At 35.5% G+C, this 14,341-nt stretch overlaps 1 protein-coding gene across 1 annotated transcript; it reads left to right on the top strand.

Annotated features, from left to right (window-relative positions):
* Positions 1-7,377: 7,377 nt before the first annotated feature.
* On the top strand, positions 7,378-11,488 carry LOC114166845 (TMV resistance protein N-like). Its single transcript, XM_028051708.1, has 5 exons — positions 7,378-7,950; positions 8,045-9,125; positions 9,222-9,446; positions 9,557-10,282; positions 10,949-11,488. The coding sequence occupies exons 1-5, from the start codon at positions 7,445-7,447 to the stop codon at positions 11,396-11,398; spliced, it is 2,988 nt and encodes a 995-aa protein (XP_027907509.1). The 5' UTR covers positions 7,378-7,444; the 3' UTR covers positions 11,399-11,488.
* Positions 11,489-14,341: the final 2,853 nt, after the last annotated feature.

A 14,341-nucleotide genomic window follows, 5' to 3' on the forward strand; every position in this document is an offset into this window, starting at 1 on the left:
TCTTGTGATCGAGCTTGCTACAATGTTCACACTTAGGACGCCCTTTTCCCTGTTTGCGAGGGTGAGTTTGGTCATCGCGGTGAGATACCAATGCAGAAGAATCATCAACAGAAACAGATGTATCAGTGTTAGGTTGTTCAGGTACACGCAAAAGAGTAGAGCAGGTTGAAGTTAAGGTGGGGACAACCGGGGAACCCAAAATTTGATCACGAATATGTGAATATTTATCAGCAAGCTCGTGTAATGCTCCGAGCATGAAGAACTTTGAGCGTTGTTCGATCTCCGTGGCAGGGTCGGGGGAAGGAGGCAATAATTCATTGAATTCATGAAAGAGAGCATGAATTTTGCCCATATAATCAGTCATAGAGTCTTGATGTTTAGAAGAAATAAGCGTTGCAAATTTAGAACAGACACCATAGAGACGTTGAGTATCATTGGTGTATAATAACTTGGCATGCTCCCAGATTTGAGCACATGTTTCGTAGGAACGAAAAAGTTGCTTTAACGAAGGATCAAGAGTACCCTTGAGAACCACACATAATTGAGCATCAATAGTTTCCCAACGGTCGTTCTCAGCAAGAGTGAGAGTAGGGGCTTTCGGGGCAAGATGATCAAGATACCTCTGACTCTTAAGCCATAATCGGACGTCTGATGACCGTGTGGCTTAATTATGGCCAATTAACTTGTCAATGGATAAGTGTACATTAACATAGTTAGTGTAGATGGACGGGTCAGACACACCAGAAGAGTTTTCAGAATGGGAAGAGGGAGCGGAAGATGCCATGAAGGAGGCACGACTTTGAGGTTGCCAGTCAGAATTGGCACTCCAGCAACGGAGGTCTGGCAGTGGTGGTCTGACGGGGTCCCGCGGAGGGCCGGCGGAAGTCCGACGAAGGTCCGGCGAAGGTCCGGTGAAAGTCTGGTGGAGGTCCGACGAAGGTCCTGCGGCAAAGGTAGAGGCAGAGGCAGATACCTTAAGCTCTGATACCATGTTGAGAATAAAGAAAATAGGGATTGAGATTAATCTCCCTTGTGTATAAACCACACATAGGGTAATCTATTTATAATAGAGAGAGGTACAAGTAAAAAGATTAACTGAAAATAAAAGATTAAATAGAAGATATTGTTTGATATTATGATTATCAATATCTAACAATATCTTAATAATATCAAACAATATCTAACACAAATCATAAATGTGAAATTTTAATTTTTAGTTTTATAAATGTAATTAATTTGATAAGTTTTTTATTGAACAACAAGATAATTTAAAATTAAAACAATCATTTTTGTTAAAGAGAAGACAAGAGTGAAAAGTTATGTCTTCCATTTTTGATATTAGAGTGGAAATGTATTGAAAAATACACATTGACTTCACTTAATTTGTGTGATTTCATTAATAAAAGGATATTTATATTTTATTTAGCTTGTTTTAGACATTCATAATTTGTGTATTTTTAATAAATAACATTAGCCTATTTTTAACAAGATAAAATTTAACTTTCATTTAAAAATATTTTTCACTAGTGTAGTAAGGACTTTTGGCACTGGTTGTTTTTGGTATTTTGTCCCAGTTAAAAAACCGAGGCATATTAGGGCGAGGTCAAAAGGGCATGACTTTGGCCTCAGATGTGCGAACCGAAACTGAAGCACAACCTGAATTTCTTCACGCTGCCGCCACATACAGATTTGTCAACCACCGCAGCCTCACGCTGTAACATCCCTAAGAAATATTACTTAATTAAAATAAACAAATATATATAGTGAAATTCAAAAGTTGTAGTTTTATTATTCCCAAAGTGGAAAATTTAAAATGTGTAAACACGCGTCAAAATTTATGTGAAATTAAATCATAATGTCGTTGCAATTCCAAAATTTCAAAATTTAATGAAAGAATAATAGTAATATCCCTAGCTCTAATCCCAGCTAGCCCACACTCCGTCGCATGAGCACCCTCAGCATCACCTGTATCATCATCTGCTCTCGTGTAACGAATCACACGATCATCACCATACACAAACAGAAAGGGTGAACTCAAAAGAATATAAGAAACATATCAATGAAAAAATATGAATGCACCCAATTATATTCTCATAGCTAGACCATGGTCACATCCTTAATACCCCTAAGGTTTTTCAACCTCCAATTTAACAACAAAGTTAGCCACGCACTCAGGATTAACGATGCTCAGACGAACCTGCCCGCTCGTGGTCCTGCCTTTACGAACCTCCTCGCTCGTAGTCCTTCTCTACGGATCTGCCCGCCCATAGTCCAACACATGTGATCCACTAGCTACGCACCTCCTCGCGTGCAGCATCTCTCTATTGTGAGCACAGAACATACGAACCTACCTCACTCGTATCCCTACATGAGAGTAATTGAGTATGAACCTCCCCGCTCATACCATCACATGTTAACCACCATCCATTAACCTACCCGCTCATGGTACAGCATCTCTTGATCCACATTCACATCAATGTGTACAAACTATATACACAAATTGCACTAAACTCGATTAGGCTAGAAGCCTTAGCTTAAGCGACCAGGCTTGTCTCGCTTAAGCTAAACTTCATCGCCTGAGCGAGCGTGACATAGTGGTTCATAGCGAAGCCTCGCTTAAGCGAGCCTCTACTCGCCTAGGCGAGCTCGTCCTTCGCCTAACACCAAAACGCTCGCCTAGGTGGCGAGTTAATCCAAACCATAAAACCCTGCACGACTTCTCGCTTAAACGAGAACCTCTCGCCTGAGCGAGAGTCACAGTCGCCCAATAATAAAACCCTCTGCCTGAGCGAGGTGCTCAAGCAGAATCACACAACTCTTACGGGTTCTCGCTTGGGCGAGAGACACTTGCCTGAGCGAGATGCTCGCGTACAACCATTCTCGTATTTCTGGTTTTCTCGCCTAGGTGAGCCTTGCTCGCTCAAGCGAGTATACCATACATTTTCACTATTATGCACATGAAAAACCAGAAACCATGCCTAATTCATATCCCAAAAACCCATACCTTGCAATTTGGAAACAGGCACAACACTTACGGCATAAATACAAACCAACACAATTCCAATTTCATTGAGTTTAAACCATAACACTAACACAAAAAAGCCTTTTAACGTCCGATATTTTCGACCTTTGACGTTTGCCCAAACACCGAAGTCGTACTGGGTGACGTCAAAATAACGTCGAAAAATAGGGGTCCGACGTTATCCAACGTCGGGGCCAAAAGTAGCAGACGTCAATTTTTGCGCTATATGGATTCGAAAAACAAAGCAGTTTGACTTCTGTTGGGCTTTGACACACGTTAAATAACGTCGGCCATGGTAAGCTTAGACGTTCAATAACGTTTGTCAGAGCACCACCAAACGTCAAACTACTACTTTTTTTAAATTTGGCTGTTTTACAACATTCCCACACCTGAAAATCAGCAAATTTCCAGAACAGTTTCATAATAATTTCAGCACAATTCTGGAGTTACAATTATATCTAATAACACTTAAGTTTCAACCTATATTCTAAACTAATATAAATAATACCAATCTAGAAGTTTCAACATGATATTTTTATACAAAAAAGTTTTTGAAAGGAGTTCTAATTGGTATCAACTTCATCTTTCCAATAGATATCAAAGTCATAAGTTGACATACAGAAATTAATAACTTTAAACTGAATGAGTTCTAACCTTTGGATATAATACTTTAAGTTGTTGGCCTCTAGGCTTACTCACAGTTATAATGAAATTTTGGAAACATAAAACATATGTTAGTTTTTATAACTAAGTAGATACATAGGTTAGGATTGAGAAAAAGTAATACTTACTCTTGTAACATGTTTTTCAAAGCAGGTGGAATCTTCCTATGGCATAAATAAAATCATATAACCGTGCATTGTCTTGGAATGATGACACATAGTTGCCAATGATAGTTACCATCAATCACAAATACTTACCAGAAATAATTAATAATACTTCATAAAATATTACTAGCAAAAACACATACGCATCAATGTATGGCGCAAAATAGATCTCTCTATTTGACTCAACCATTCATGTGAGTTTCCCGAAGGTTGAATGGTTTGAGGTTCAATGAATCCATATACGGAAGATCGACCTTGGGCCACAATGAATCCATAATAAATCTACATACATAAAATAAAAACTAATGCAACAATAATATTAAAAAATCAAATACCATTAGTCCAATTTTACAAATAACAATAAGTATAATTTTATTTCGTAATTTTACAAATATTATTATAAAAATTCAACTAAAACAAGAAATAGGCCAAAAAAACTAAAAAAATAAATAGTCTAAGATAAAAATTATAATTGTAAATAAAAAAATACAAGCAATTATATACATACAATGAAAAAAGAGATAACAATCAAAATAATCTCAAAACGATGCAAATAGGGAAGAAAACACATAATATTCGGTTGAAAATGCCTAAAATCAATCCACAATAAAATCCCAACTCGTTTGGTGGTGAAAAATGTTCGAAACTAACCTAGAGGAGGTCAGAATAATGGTCGTCAACGGGAAGGATCGCGAAACACTGCAAATGGGGATGAAAACGGAAAATATTCGGTTCAAAACACCTAAAATCAATCCATAATCAAATCCCAACAAGTTTGGTGGTGAAAAACGTTCGAAAATTACTTGGAGGAGCTCGAAATGGTGGTCACTGGCGGAGAAGCTTCGCGAAAAATTGGTGGCACGACGAAACAGATAGGGTTTCTGCGTTTCGCGCAGAGAAAACCCAAAAATTGACGTCGGTGCTGCGTGGTCAGACGTTACTTAACGTCAGTGCAGAGGGGTCAGACGTTAAATTAAGTCGGGGCAGAGTGGGTTAGACGTTAAATTAAGTCGGGGGCAGAGTGCTCATACATTAATTTTTACATAACGTCAGGGTACTGTGGGTCAGACGTTAAATTATGTCTGTGTTGAAATGGGCAGACGTTTAAAAAGTCAATTAATTTACAAAAATGCCACCGATCATTTTTAACGTGAGACTTTTTTGGGCAGACGTTATATAGGTGACGTTATAGGGTTTTTTTTGTGTTAGTGTAACAACCCATAAAATGCAGTAACCTATCTGATTCATACAATTTGGTAAGAATTCCGATCAAACCCTATCAAAATACCCCAACCCCTAATTCACATCACATATAACACGAAAATTCATAGCCAAACAGTTTCATACATGCATTACAGAGGGCATAGAAATTCGTAATCATATAGACATGCAACAGAGCTCCCCTAACCTGAAATTCCTTGCTTCAATTGGTCTTTTAGCCTTAGCTTTGTGCTACCCAAAACCTTCCTTTGTTCTCCCACGAAAAAGTAGCTATTCTCTCAACCCAATTCCCTTTTCTCCTATGAATTTCGTCCTCCTCTTAGCACTCTGGGTTTTTCAGTCTCAAAACCCTCATAATTACCTTATTTTGTCTTTTTATATGGTCCTTAATTATGGTTAATGAAAAAAAACGAAAATACCCTTTTTAATGTCTATAATTGCCTTTCATAGACCATTATGGGCTATTTTTCCCAACTCCCTTGGCTGCCCCTTGCCTCTAGTGTTTTCTCACCCTTTCACATTCAGACCACCAGTATTTTAACAAAAATAAGCAGATAAATTTGTTCTCAACAAGGGTTGAACCCACAATCACTCAATCACAAGGCAATTGCACAACCAATTCATATTTGTGATAATTCCTCTAATCTTAGAACTACATTATCACTAACCCCATTAAATATATAACAACAAAAAAACACAAGTCACAACCATATACAATTGGCATACATAGGACTCGAACCTAAGTCCTCTCACATAATAAAGTACTATCAACCATTTAAGCTAGTACTTTTCCACATCATAGCACTCCACATTAAATGCCTTAAAGGCTTCTACTACCCGCATTTATTAAATAATTAATTATTTAATTATTTAAATTTCTCGGGTCTAACACACGCCAGTCCATTCAACCACCATGGAATCAACCAACCTGTAGCAGAACACGAACGACAACAGACCTCCGTTATTGACGCGAATGTCGCGACACACCACCTCTGCAACACGAGCATATCGGAAATCGTCATCGCGAGAACGAACATGTCAGCGCCTGCTCATAGAAACATCATCTCGATGCTCACAGAAACCCTAATCGTTCCACGAAGCAGCTGCAATGAGCAAAACGCGCAACACGCTATGGTGACTCTGAATCACGCAACAAAGGTTTGATTTGGAGATGAAGAGGAACAATGTTGCAATTCACGATTTGGGGACCTAAATAAGATATATGGCCTCGGTTCAATTTAGAACCGAGGCCTAAAGTGCATACTACCTCGGTCCTATTCCACACGAGGTCAAAAACTCTGCTGCCAAAGGCATTTTTGAAATTTTAAGGAACTCTGATGCCTTATAGGCTTCGATTCGGTTGACTTTTGACCTGAGGCAAAATAGTTCAAAAAATTGCAAAAATGCCACCACGTTCTTATAGACTTCAGTTCTGCAATAACTGAGACCTATTAGACAATGTAAAACCAACAAATTGCACCAGAGTTTATTGATGTAAACTTTAATAAAAATTTATATAAATATAAAATTTAAGATATTTTAAAAATTAATAAAGTTATTTTCTATAAATAAATGAATAAAATTTATTACTATAAATAGAAGAAACCTCGATGTGTTTATTAAAGATGTAAAAGTAATATATATTATTTAAAAGTAGGCCTCATCGTCATTCAGCACCGAGACAAAAATAAATGCAATTTCTTCTTGATATAATATTTGTTATAAAAATTATCGACCGTGATTTTTTTTAAATACTATGGTCGGTGGCACAAGAGATTATTTTGAAGAAACTCTCTAGTTCCAAGGCAAATTTTGTTTTAATTTTGGGTAGAATGACAAAATTGACCCATGAGAATGATGCTTTTGAATTTTTTACAAACCCATGCAATTTTGACTAAAAAATAATGTGAGGAGGCATTGCTGGAATATGGTCCACTGCATGTTCTTACTGTTAAATACTGCATGTGATTAATTAATTATGGTTTATGATATTACTGAAAATTTAGAAGAGTAATTGGGATGCAATTGAGGGGCAGTATCGTCCATGAAAGAAATTATTTACAGCAGCTGGGCTTGCTGTTGTTTACACAGTGGGGTGAAGTTGCAGAATCCGTATCAGAACCTGACTCTGTAAAAAAGAACAAAAGAAAAAATGTTAAATAAATAATATACTTTTTTATTTTCAAAGATGGCAACCTGACTCTGTAAAAAAGAACAAAAGAAAAATGTTAAATAAATAATATACTTTTTTATTTTCAAAGATGGCGTAGAGATTATTTAATGGTCGCGCTTCCATGATTGAGAACATATTAATCTTCGTGTTCTTTGAAAGGTTGTGTCGTATTAGCATTATTGCATTCTTTTCTAACAGTTGATGGCCTCATCCATTCCTTCCATGGAATTCACGTCTTCATCATCCAAACTCCAACAGAGGTACGATGTGCTCATCAACTTTTCTGGAGAGGACATCCGCAAGAAATTTGTTTCTCATCTTGATTCTGCCCTCTCTGCTGTCGGCTTCACCACTTTCTTTCACGAGGAGAACGCAGTGAATGAAATGCACATCCAAGAACCTATTCTCGATCTCTATCAAGTAGCAATTGTTGTCTTCACCAAAACCTATGCTCAATCTGCTTGGTGTCTTCATCAACTTCGGCAAATCATTCGATGGCACCAAACTTATTCCCGGCATCTTCTGCCTATATATTACGAAGTTGAGCCATCTGATGTACGTCTTCAAAAGGGTGATTTTGGAAAAGCCTTCAAAGCAACTGCATATCAAACATTCTCAACACAACAACTGGAGCTTGGCATGTCCAGGTGGAGCCAAGCACTCACCAAAGCTGCAGATTTCTTTGGATGGGATGAGAGCAATCACAGGTAAATCACTCACTCACTCAAGCATCTTTAAAACCTGAGATTTTTTTTTGTTTTAAACAGATGACTTCTTCCATAACTGCTATTGAACTTGAAGGAGTGATGCTGAATTAGTGGACAAAATTGTTAAGAGCGTCCTTAATTTACCAGTTATGTCTGCTACTAAATTTCCTGTTGGACTACATTCTCGCGTGGAAGATGTGATTCGAACTATCAGAAGTAAATCCACAGAAGTTTGTATAATAGGGATATATGGAGAGGGAGGATCTGGTAAAACCACCCTTGCCACAGCCATCTACAATCAAATTCAGGATACATTCACGAAGAAAAGTTTCATCGAAGGACAAGTTGGCGAAATAAGAGGGGATCTTCGTTTACGAGAACAACTTCTTTTAGACATCCTAAAAGCAAAGGTGGAGATACCTAACGCTGATATTGGAAGAAGTATGATTCGGAAAAGACTTTCTGGAAAAAGGATGCTCATTGTACTTGACGATGTTCCTTACTTTAGTATATTCCTAGATCTATGGGATTACTGTAAATGGTTTGGTGAAGGAACTGTGATAATCGTTACAACAAGATATGAAATCCTAGAACTCAGGAGAGGTCAACCCGATTCTGTCTTTCGGGTAAAGCTAATGAACGAAAAAGAGTCCCTTGAGCTTCTTAGTTGGCACGCATTTAGAGAACCAAAACCAAAAGAAGAATACAATGAACTGGCAAAAAGAGTAGTTCATTATTGTGGAGGACTACCTCTAGCTCTTGAAGTCATCGGAAGCTGTTTATTTGAAAGGACCAAAGAAGAATGGCATAGTGTATTGTTTGAATTAGAGAAAATTCCCTCGCACAATGCTGAACAGAAATTGAAAATAGGCTTCGACGGTTTACGCAATCAAATAGAAAAGGATTTATTCCTTGATGTATGTTGTTTCTTTGTTGGTAAGGGCAGAACCTATGCTACGAAGATCCTAAATGGTTGTGGGGTAGACGCTGATAGTGGAATAAGAGTTCTCATAGAACGTAGCCTCATAAAAGTTAAAAAGAACAGGAAATTTGGAATGCATCCTTTGGTAGAAGAAATGGGAAGAGCAATTATTCATGAAATTTCAAGAAATGAGTCTTTGATGGACAACCAACTGTGTGTTGACGATGCAGAATATGTGTTGATAGATAATACAGTAAGAACAATCTTTATATATGGTTTTGCAACTTCATTTCGAAGGGTTTGGTTTCTCATGTCTAATACATTTGTTATTCTTTGCTTTTCATCACAGGAAACAAAAGTCTCTCAGGCACTGCTTATGAAACTACGTTCAGCCAGAATAGAACCATCAAGACTGCTGAAACTCGATGGAAATTCAGAGAACACCTCTAAGAAACTGAGAGGGATAAGTTTGCATGGGGTTTCTTCACAATACGTTCCTGACGACTTTTGTCTGCATGATGTAATAGCAATTTATTTAAAGCACTGTTTTCTACGACTCTGGAAACAACCCCAGGTTTTTATTACTTCTCATTTTCTATTAAAACGCAAACCTTAACTAAAATAAAAATAGTAACCTACTATTGTTTCTTCTCTAATGTTTTTCAAGTAACTTTCTTTGTGTAGGTTTTGAGGTGGCTAAAAGTCCTCAATCTTAGTCACTCCAAGTATTTAAGAGAAACTCCTGACTTTTCCGGACTACCAAGTCTTGAACAACTCATTCTTAAAGATTGTCCAAGATTGTGCCAAGTACACAAATCTATCGGATGTCTCTGCTACCTTTTACTGCTAAATTTGAAGGACTGTACGAGTATAAGCAATCTGCCCAAAGGAATATATAAGTTGAAATCTTTAAGAACTCTCATTCTCTCTGGGTGTTCGAAGATTGACCTCATGGAAAAAGATATAGTGCAAATGAAATCCTTGATAACTCTAATTGCTGAAAATGCAGCTGTGAGACAAGTGCCTTTTTCAATTGTAAGCTCAAAAAGCATTGGATATATATCCCTTCTTGGATTTGAGAGATTGCCACATAATCTTTTTTCTTCCATAATTCGGTCTTGGATATCGCCAACAATGAATCCAATATCTAATATTCATTCGTTGTGGATGGATACGGATAATAGTTGGGATGATATTGCGCCATTGCTTAGCTCCCTCGCAAATCTTCGAAGTGTTTTGGTACAATGTGACACCGAGTTTCAACTATCTAAGCAAATAAAAAATGATTTGGTCGAATATTTTTCAAATATTACACACTCAGGAATTTCAAAGCAGCACTTCAGGTGTTCTTTGATTGGTGTTGGAAGATACCATGAATTCTTCAATGCTGTCGGCGATAACATATTTGAGGTTCTTCTCTAGCTTTTCCCTTCGTTTATCACCTTCACCCTAATTTTAGCTATTCATTAAGAGAACAAAAAATAATCTTTATGAAGTATCTAAAAGTATCTACAATTCTAAACTTTTAGCACCCTTATCTTTTACAGCCACACAACTTGGTCCAAAAGAATGAGTTTAATAATTTAACCAATGTTTATATTTAGTATTTATGTTTTATTTAATTAGGGAAGAAGAGCTAAATTTTAGCTACTTAGTTGTTAGCGGTTTTGACACAGTGGTTTAGTTTTTTGTTTTGGCTGTTGGCTTTGCCTTGCTATAATAATGTATTAAGCTATGCAATGAAGAAAAGATCACAAGTTGAGAAATTTTTCTCAGGAATCTTACTTGTTTTTGCTCACAACCAAGTGATTTTGCTTATACTAATAACTAGGAAATTGAACTACAAATATAAACTGAAAGAGAGGAAAACAGAAATGCATTCTAAATTCACGTGATGGCGATATATTTATACAAAACAAAATTATTAACTAAATTTGTGTAAATTAATTACCATTGGTATGTTTAAATGGTGCATTACGTACATTTTTGTAATTTTGAATAAAAAATAGGCATTGCAGCAGACAATCTCAATAGCAAAATCAGATAAATGACTAAGTTTTTTATGTGATGGTACAGATTTTGGCAAGCAGAGAGTCTTGTGATGTTTTTCTCCCAATTGTAAATGATCCTTATTGTTTGGCCCATATAGGTGAGGGACACTCTGTTTTTTTCACTGTGCCTCGAGATCTTGACATGAAGGGAATGGCTTTGTGTATTTATTTATCAACCCTTGAAATCGTGGTAAGTGAATGTCTTAGAAGTGTCTTAATTGTTAATTACACAAAGTGTACATTCCAAATACACTACCATGACCCAGTAATTTCCTTTAACGACGACGATTGGAATGCCATAAACTCAAATTTAGAATCTGAAGATAAGATCGAGATTTTTGTGAGTTTTGGTCCTGGATTGGTGGTTAAGAACACAGTTGTCTATCTGATCTGTGGTGAATCAAATAACATGGACAAAGAGTCTCTGCCAAAGAAACATTCTCTCATTAGATTCATAAAGAAAATTGTAAAGTGACTTTTGGAAAGTCATTTATCTTCTTTAAGAACAGCGTGATCACTTTAGTTATGGAATTAATCCTAGTGTCCTTCATTGCTATTTCTTTTCTCCCATCCTTTCCATGCTTTTTCTTTAGAGCATAGCTTATAGTTAAGAAATTCATGTTTAGTTTAATCTGTTTCTCACTCTTCATATTGTGCTTCTTCGGCTTTACTTGGGCTGTTTATTTTATTTGTTTTCTTGTGGTTACTTTTGTCAATTCTTTTTCCTTTTGCAATTTTTTTTTCATCGGCTTTCCCTTTTACCAATATAATATATCTCATGAAAAAATCCTCTTAAAAAGAGACATACATTATGAAATAAAGATAGTTGTTTGTTAGGTCTTTTGCTTTGCTATTTGATTGGTAGTCTCTGTTTTTGTTTCAAGATAATAAGCACCGTAGCCATATTCTTTTATTTAAGACAAAACCTAACATATTTTAGTTTCACTTCTAGTTTTAACATTTATTTTATTTGATGTATGTTTAATTTAAATATACCAAATTTCTCATTTTACATTTTCTAGTTTCATTACAGTTTTCGGTTGTAGTTTTCAATTTTCAGTTTTTAACTACTTTCTTTTCGAATATAGTCATGATCTTATACAAATTATTTTAATTTTGTTAAAAATATTTGATACTTAATTCTCATAAATTAATTTTCATTCGATATCTCCAAATATAATCTTTTAGAAAAATTAAAAAGAAAATCTTCTAGCTTAGTACAACTATAATTAATATTATTGGACAACAGTTTTATTAATATCGAATGTAAAATTGACATATGTTACGATAATTTATAATGTTCACTATGTCGGTTATATAAAGAGTTCATTTACTATATATGCATTAAAACTGAGAACCCTCGTAAAAAAGTTTAAAAGTAATTTCATATTCACCTACTTTCTTGAGGTTGGTTATAATCTTAGCCAAGTTTTGAAAAATTAGCCATTTAAAAAAATGTTTTGTTTTAATGATTTTTGTCCCCACATAACAATTTACAATTTTCTAATCATAACGAACACAATTCTTGTACACATCTTTTTCAATGTCCACTGTAGTTGCCATTTTGGGAAAGGTATAAACAATGTAAGTTTGGATTAAGATTCCAATCATTTTCCATATGGAATAAGTTGAGGACCGAAAATTTGGAAAACTTTACTGGAAATGAAATTGCAACGAAGTAACAAATATTTTGACCAGCTTCATACATTTCATCTGTAGGTCTTCTCTCACCAAGCATTTTCAGCATAACAATTCCAAAGGACAAGCTTTTGGTTGGTGATGCAGAAGTTTTGTGGTAATATTCCAAAGACTTTCTTGACAAAAGCTTTCTTTTCCATGATTAAAAACGTGTGGTCCCAATGACTTTAGTGACCCAAGTCACACAATTAACTATACATAATCACGATATCACTTTGAATTAAAAATTTTGAGCAATATAGATAAATAAATATAACCTAAAACTTTTAGAAAATAAATAGGTAAAGTTTTATATTTATATATCATTCTCAACTAGGAAGTATTTTATTTCTGTGTATCTCAAGCTTTACATAAGATTACTTATTATATAGTAAAATAAAGAATCACATCTCACAATACTAAGCGATGTGCATAATACTAACAATTCTCCCACTTAGAGTTTGATTTACATTACCACCTAAGGTAATGCTATCATCATTAATTTTCTTGAATGCCAATTGAGGCAATGCAAAGCCTCAACTTATTTTTTGTGACAATCTTGGTCAACATATCAGTTGCATCCTCTGCACTTGGAATCTTCAACAAAAACAAGTCTCCATAATTTATCAGGTTTATGATAAAATGATACCTCAATTCAATGTGCTTCCATATAGAATGAATAGTTAGATTTTTAGAAAGACTAATAGCACTTTGATTGTCATTGAATAACTGAGATTCATCTTTCTCTTTTCCTAATTCTTTTAGAAGGTTCTTCAACCCTATCATTTCCTTCGTCGCTTTTGAGATTGATATACACTTAGCTTTAGTGGTTAAGTGGGAGACTCTTCCTTGATGTTAAGACTTCCAGCTAATAAATGTAGCACCTAATGTAAAAACATAACCTATTGTGCTCTTTCTACCATTCAGATCACCTCCCAAGTCTGCATCAGAAACCTTGTAAAGTGAGATTACTTCTTTTAAATGACAAATGCATCTTTGAAGTGTCGTTCAAATATCTCAATATCCACTTCACGCCTTCCAATGCTCCTTTCAAGGATTTGATAGAAACCTACTCACAACTCCAACTGCATGTGTTATGTTAGGTTTGGTGCAAACCATAGAATACATCAAGCTCCCAATTGCAGATGGATATGGCACTTTAGACATGTGACTTTCTTCTTACTCTGTCTGAGAAGATTTTCTTTTTGAAAACTTTAACTTTAAGTGAGTTCTCAAAGGTGTATTCCTAGTGTTAGCATTTCCAACATTAAATATGCTAAGCAAATTTTCTATATATTTTTCCTGAGATAAGTTCAAAATACCTTCAGATCTATCCCCGAAGATTCTCATACCAAGAATTTGTTTGGCTGGACCAAGATCCTTCATTTCAAAATTTTCTGACAATTGTTTCTTCAACTTGTCAATTTCTCCCTTATTAGCACCAACAATCAACATGTCGTCAACATACAAGGCAAGTATGATGTAGCTCTTAACATATTTCTTCATATAACAACAATGGTCTTCTTCACATATGTGAAATCTTGAGATTCTCATAAACTCATTAAACTTCTTGTGCCATTGTTTTGGTGCTTGTTTCAATCCATACAATTTTTTATGAAGCTTGCGTACAAGATTCTCTTTGTCTTGTACTTCAAACCCTTTTGGTTGTATCATAAAAATTTCTTCCTCAAGATCCCCATGTAGGAATGCAGTTTTGACATCTAACTACTCTAAATGAAGA

This window comes from Vigna unguiculata, chromosome 10 (genome assembly GCF_004118075.2).
Source record: "Vigna unguiculata cultivar IT97K-499-35 chromosome 10, ASM411807v1, whole genome shotgun sequence".
In the NCBI taxonomy this organism is placed as follows: domain Eukaryota; kingdom Viridiplantae; phylum Streptophyta; class Magnoliopsida; order Fabales; family Fabaceae; genus Vigna; species Vigna unguiculata.

Coding starts and splice junctions, on each gene's coding strand:
- LOC114166845 (XM_028051708.1), top strand. CDS start 7,445: ATGGCCTCATCCATTCCTTCCATGGAATTCACGTCTTCATCATCCAAA. Junction 7,951..8,044: donor TGGGATGAGAGCAATCACAG/GTAAATCACTCA, acceptor TTGAACTTGAAG/GAGTGATGCTGAATTAGTGG. Junction 9,447..9,556: donor GACTCTGGAAACAACCCCAG/GTTTTTATTACT, acceptor TTCTTTGTGTAG/GTTTTGAGGTGGCTAAAAGT.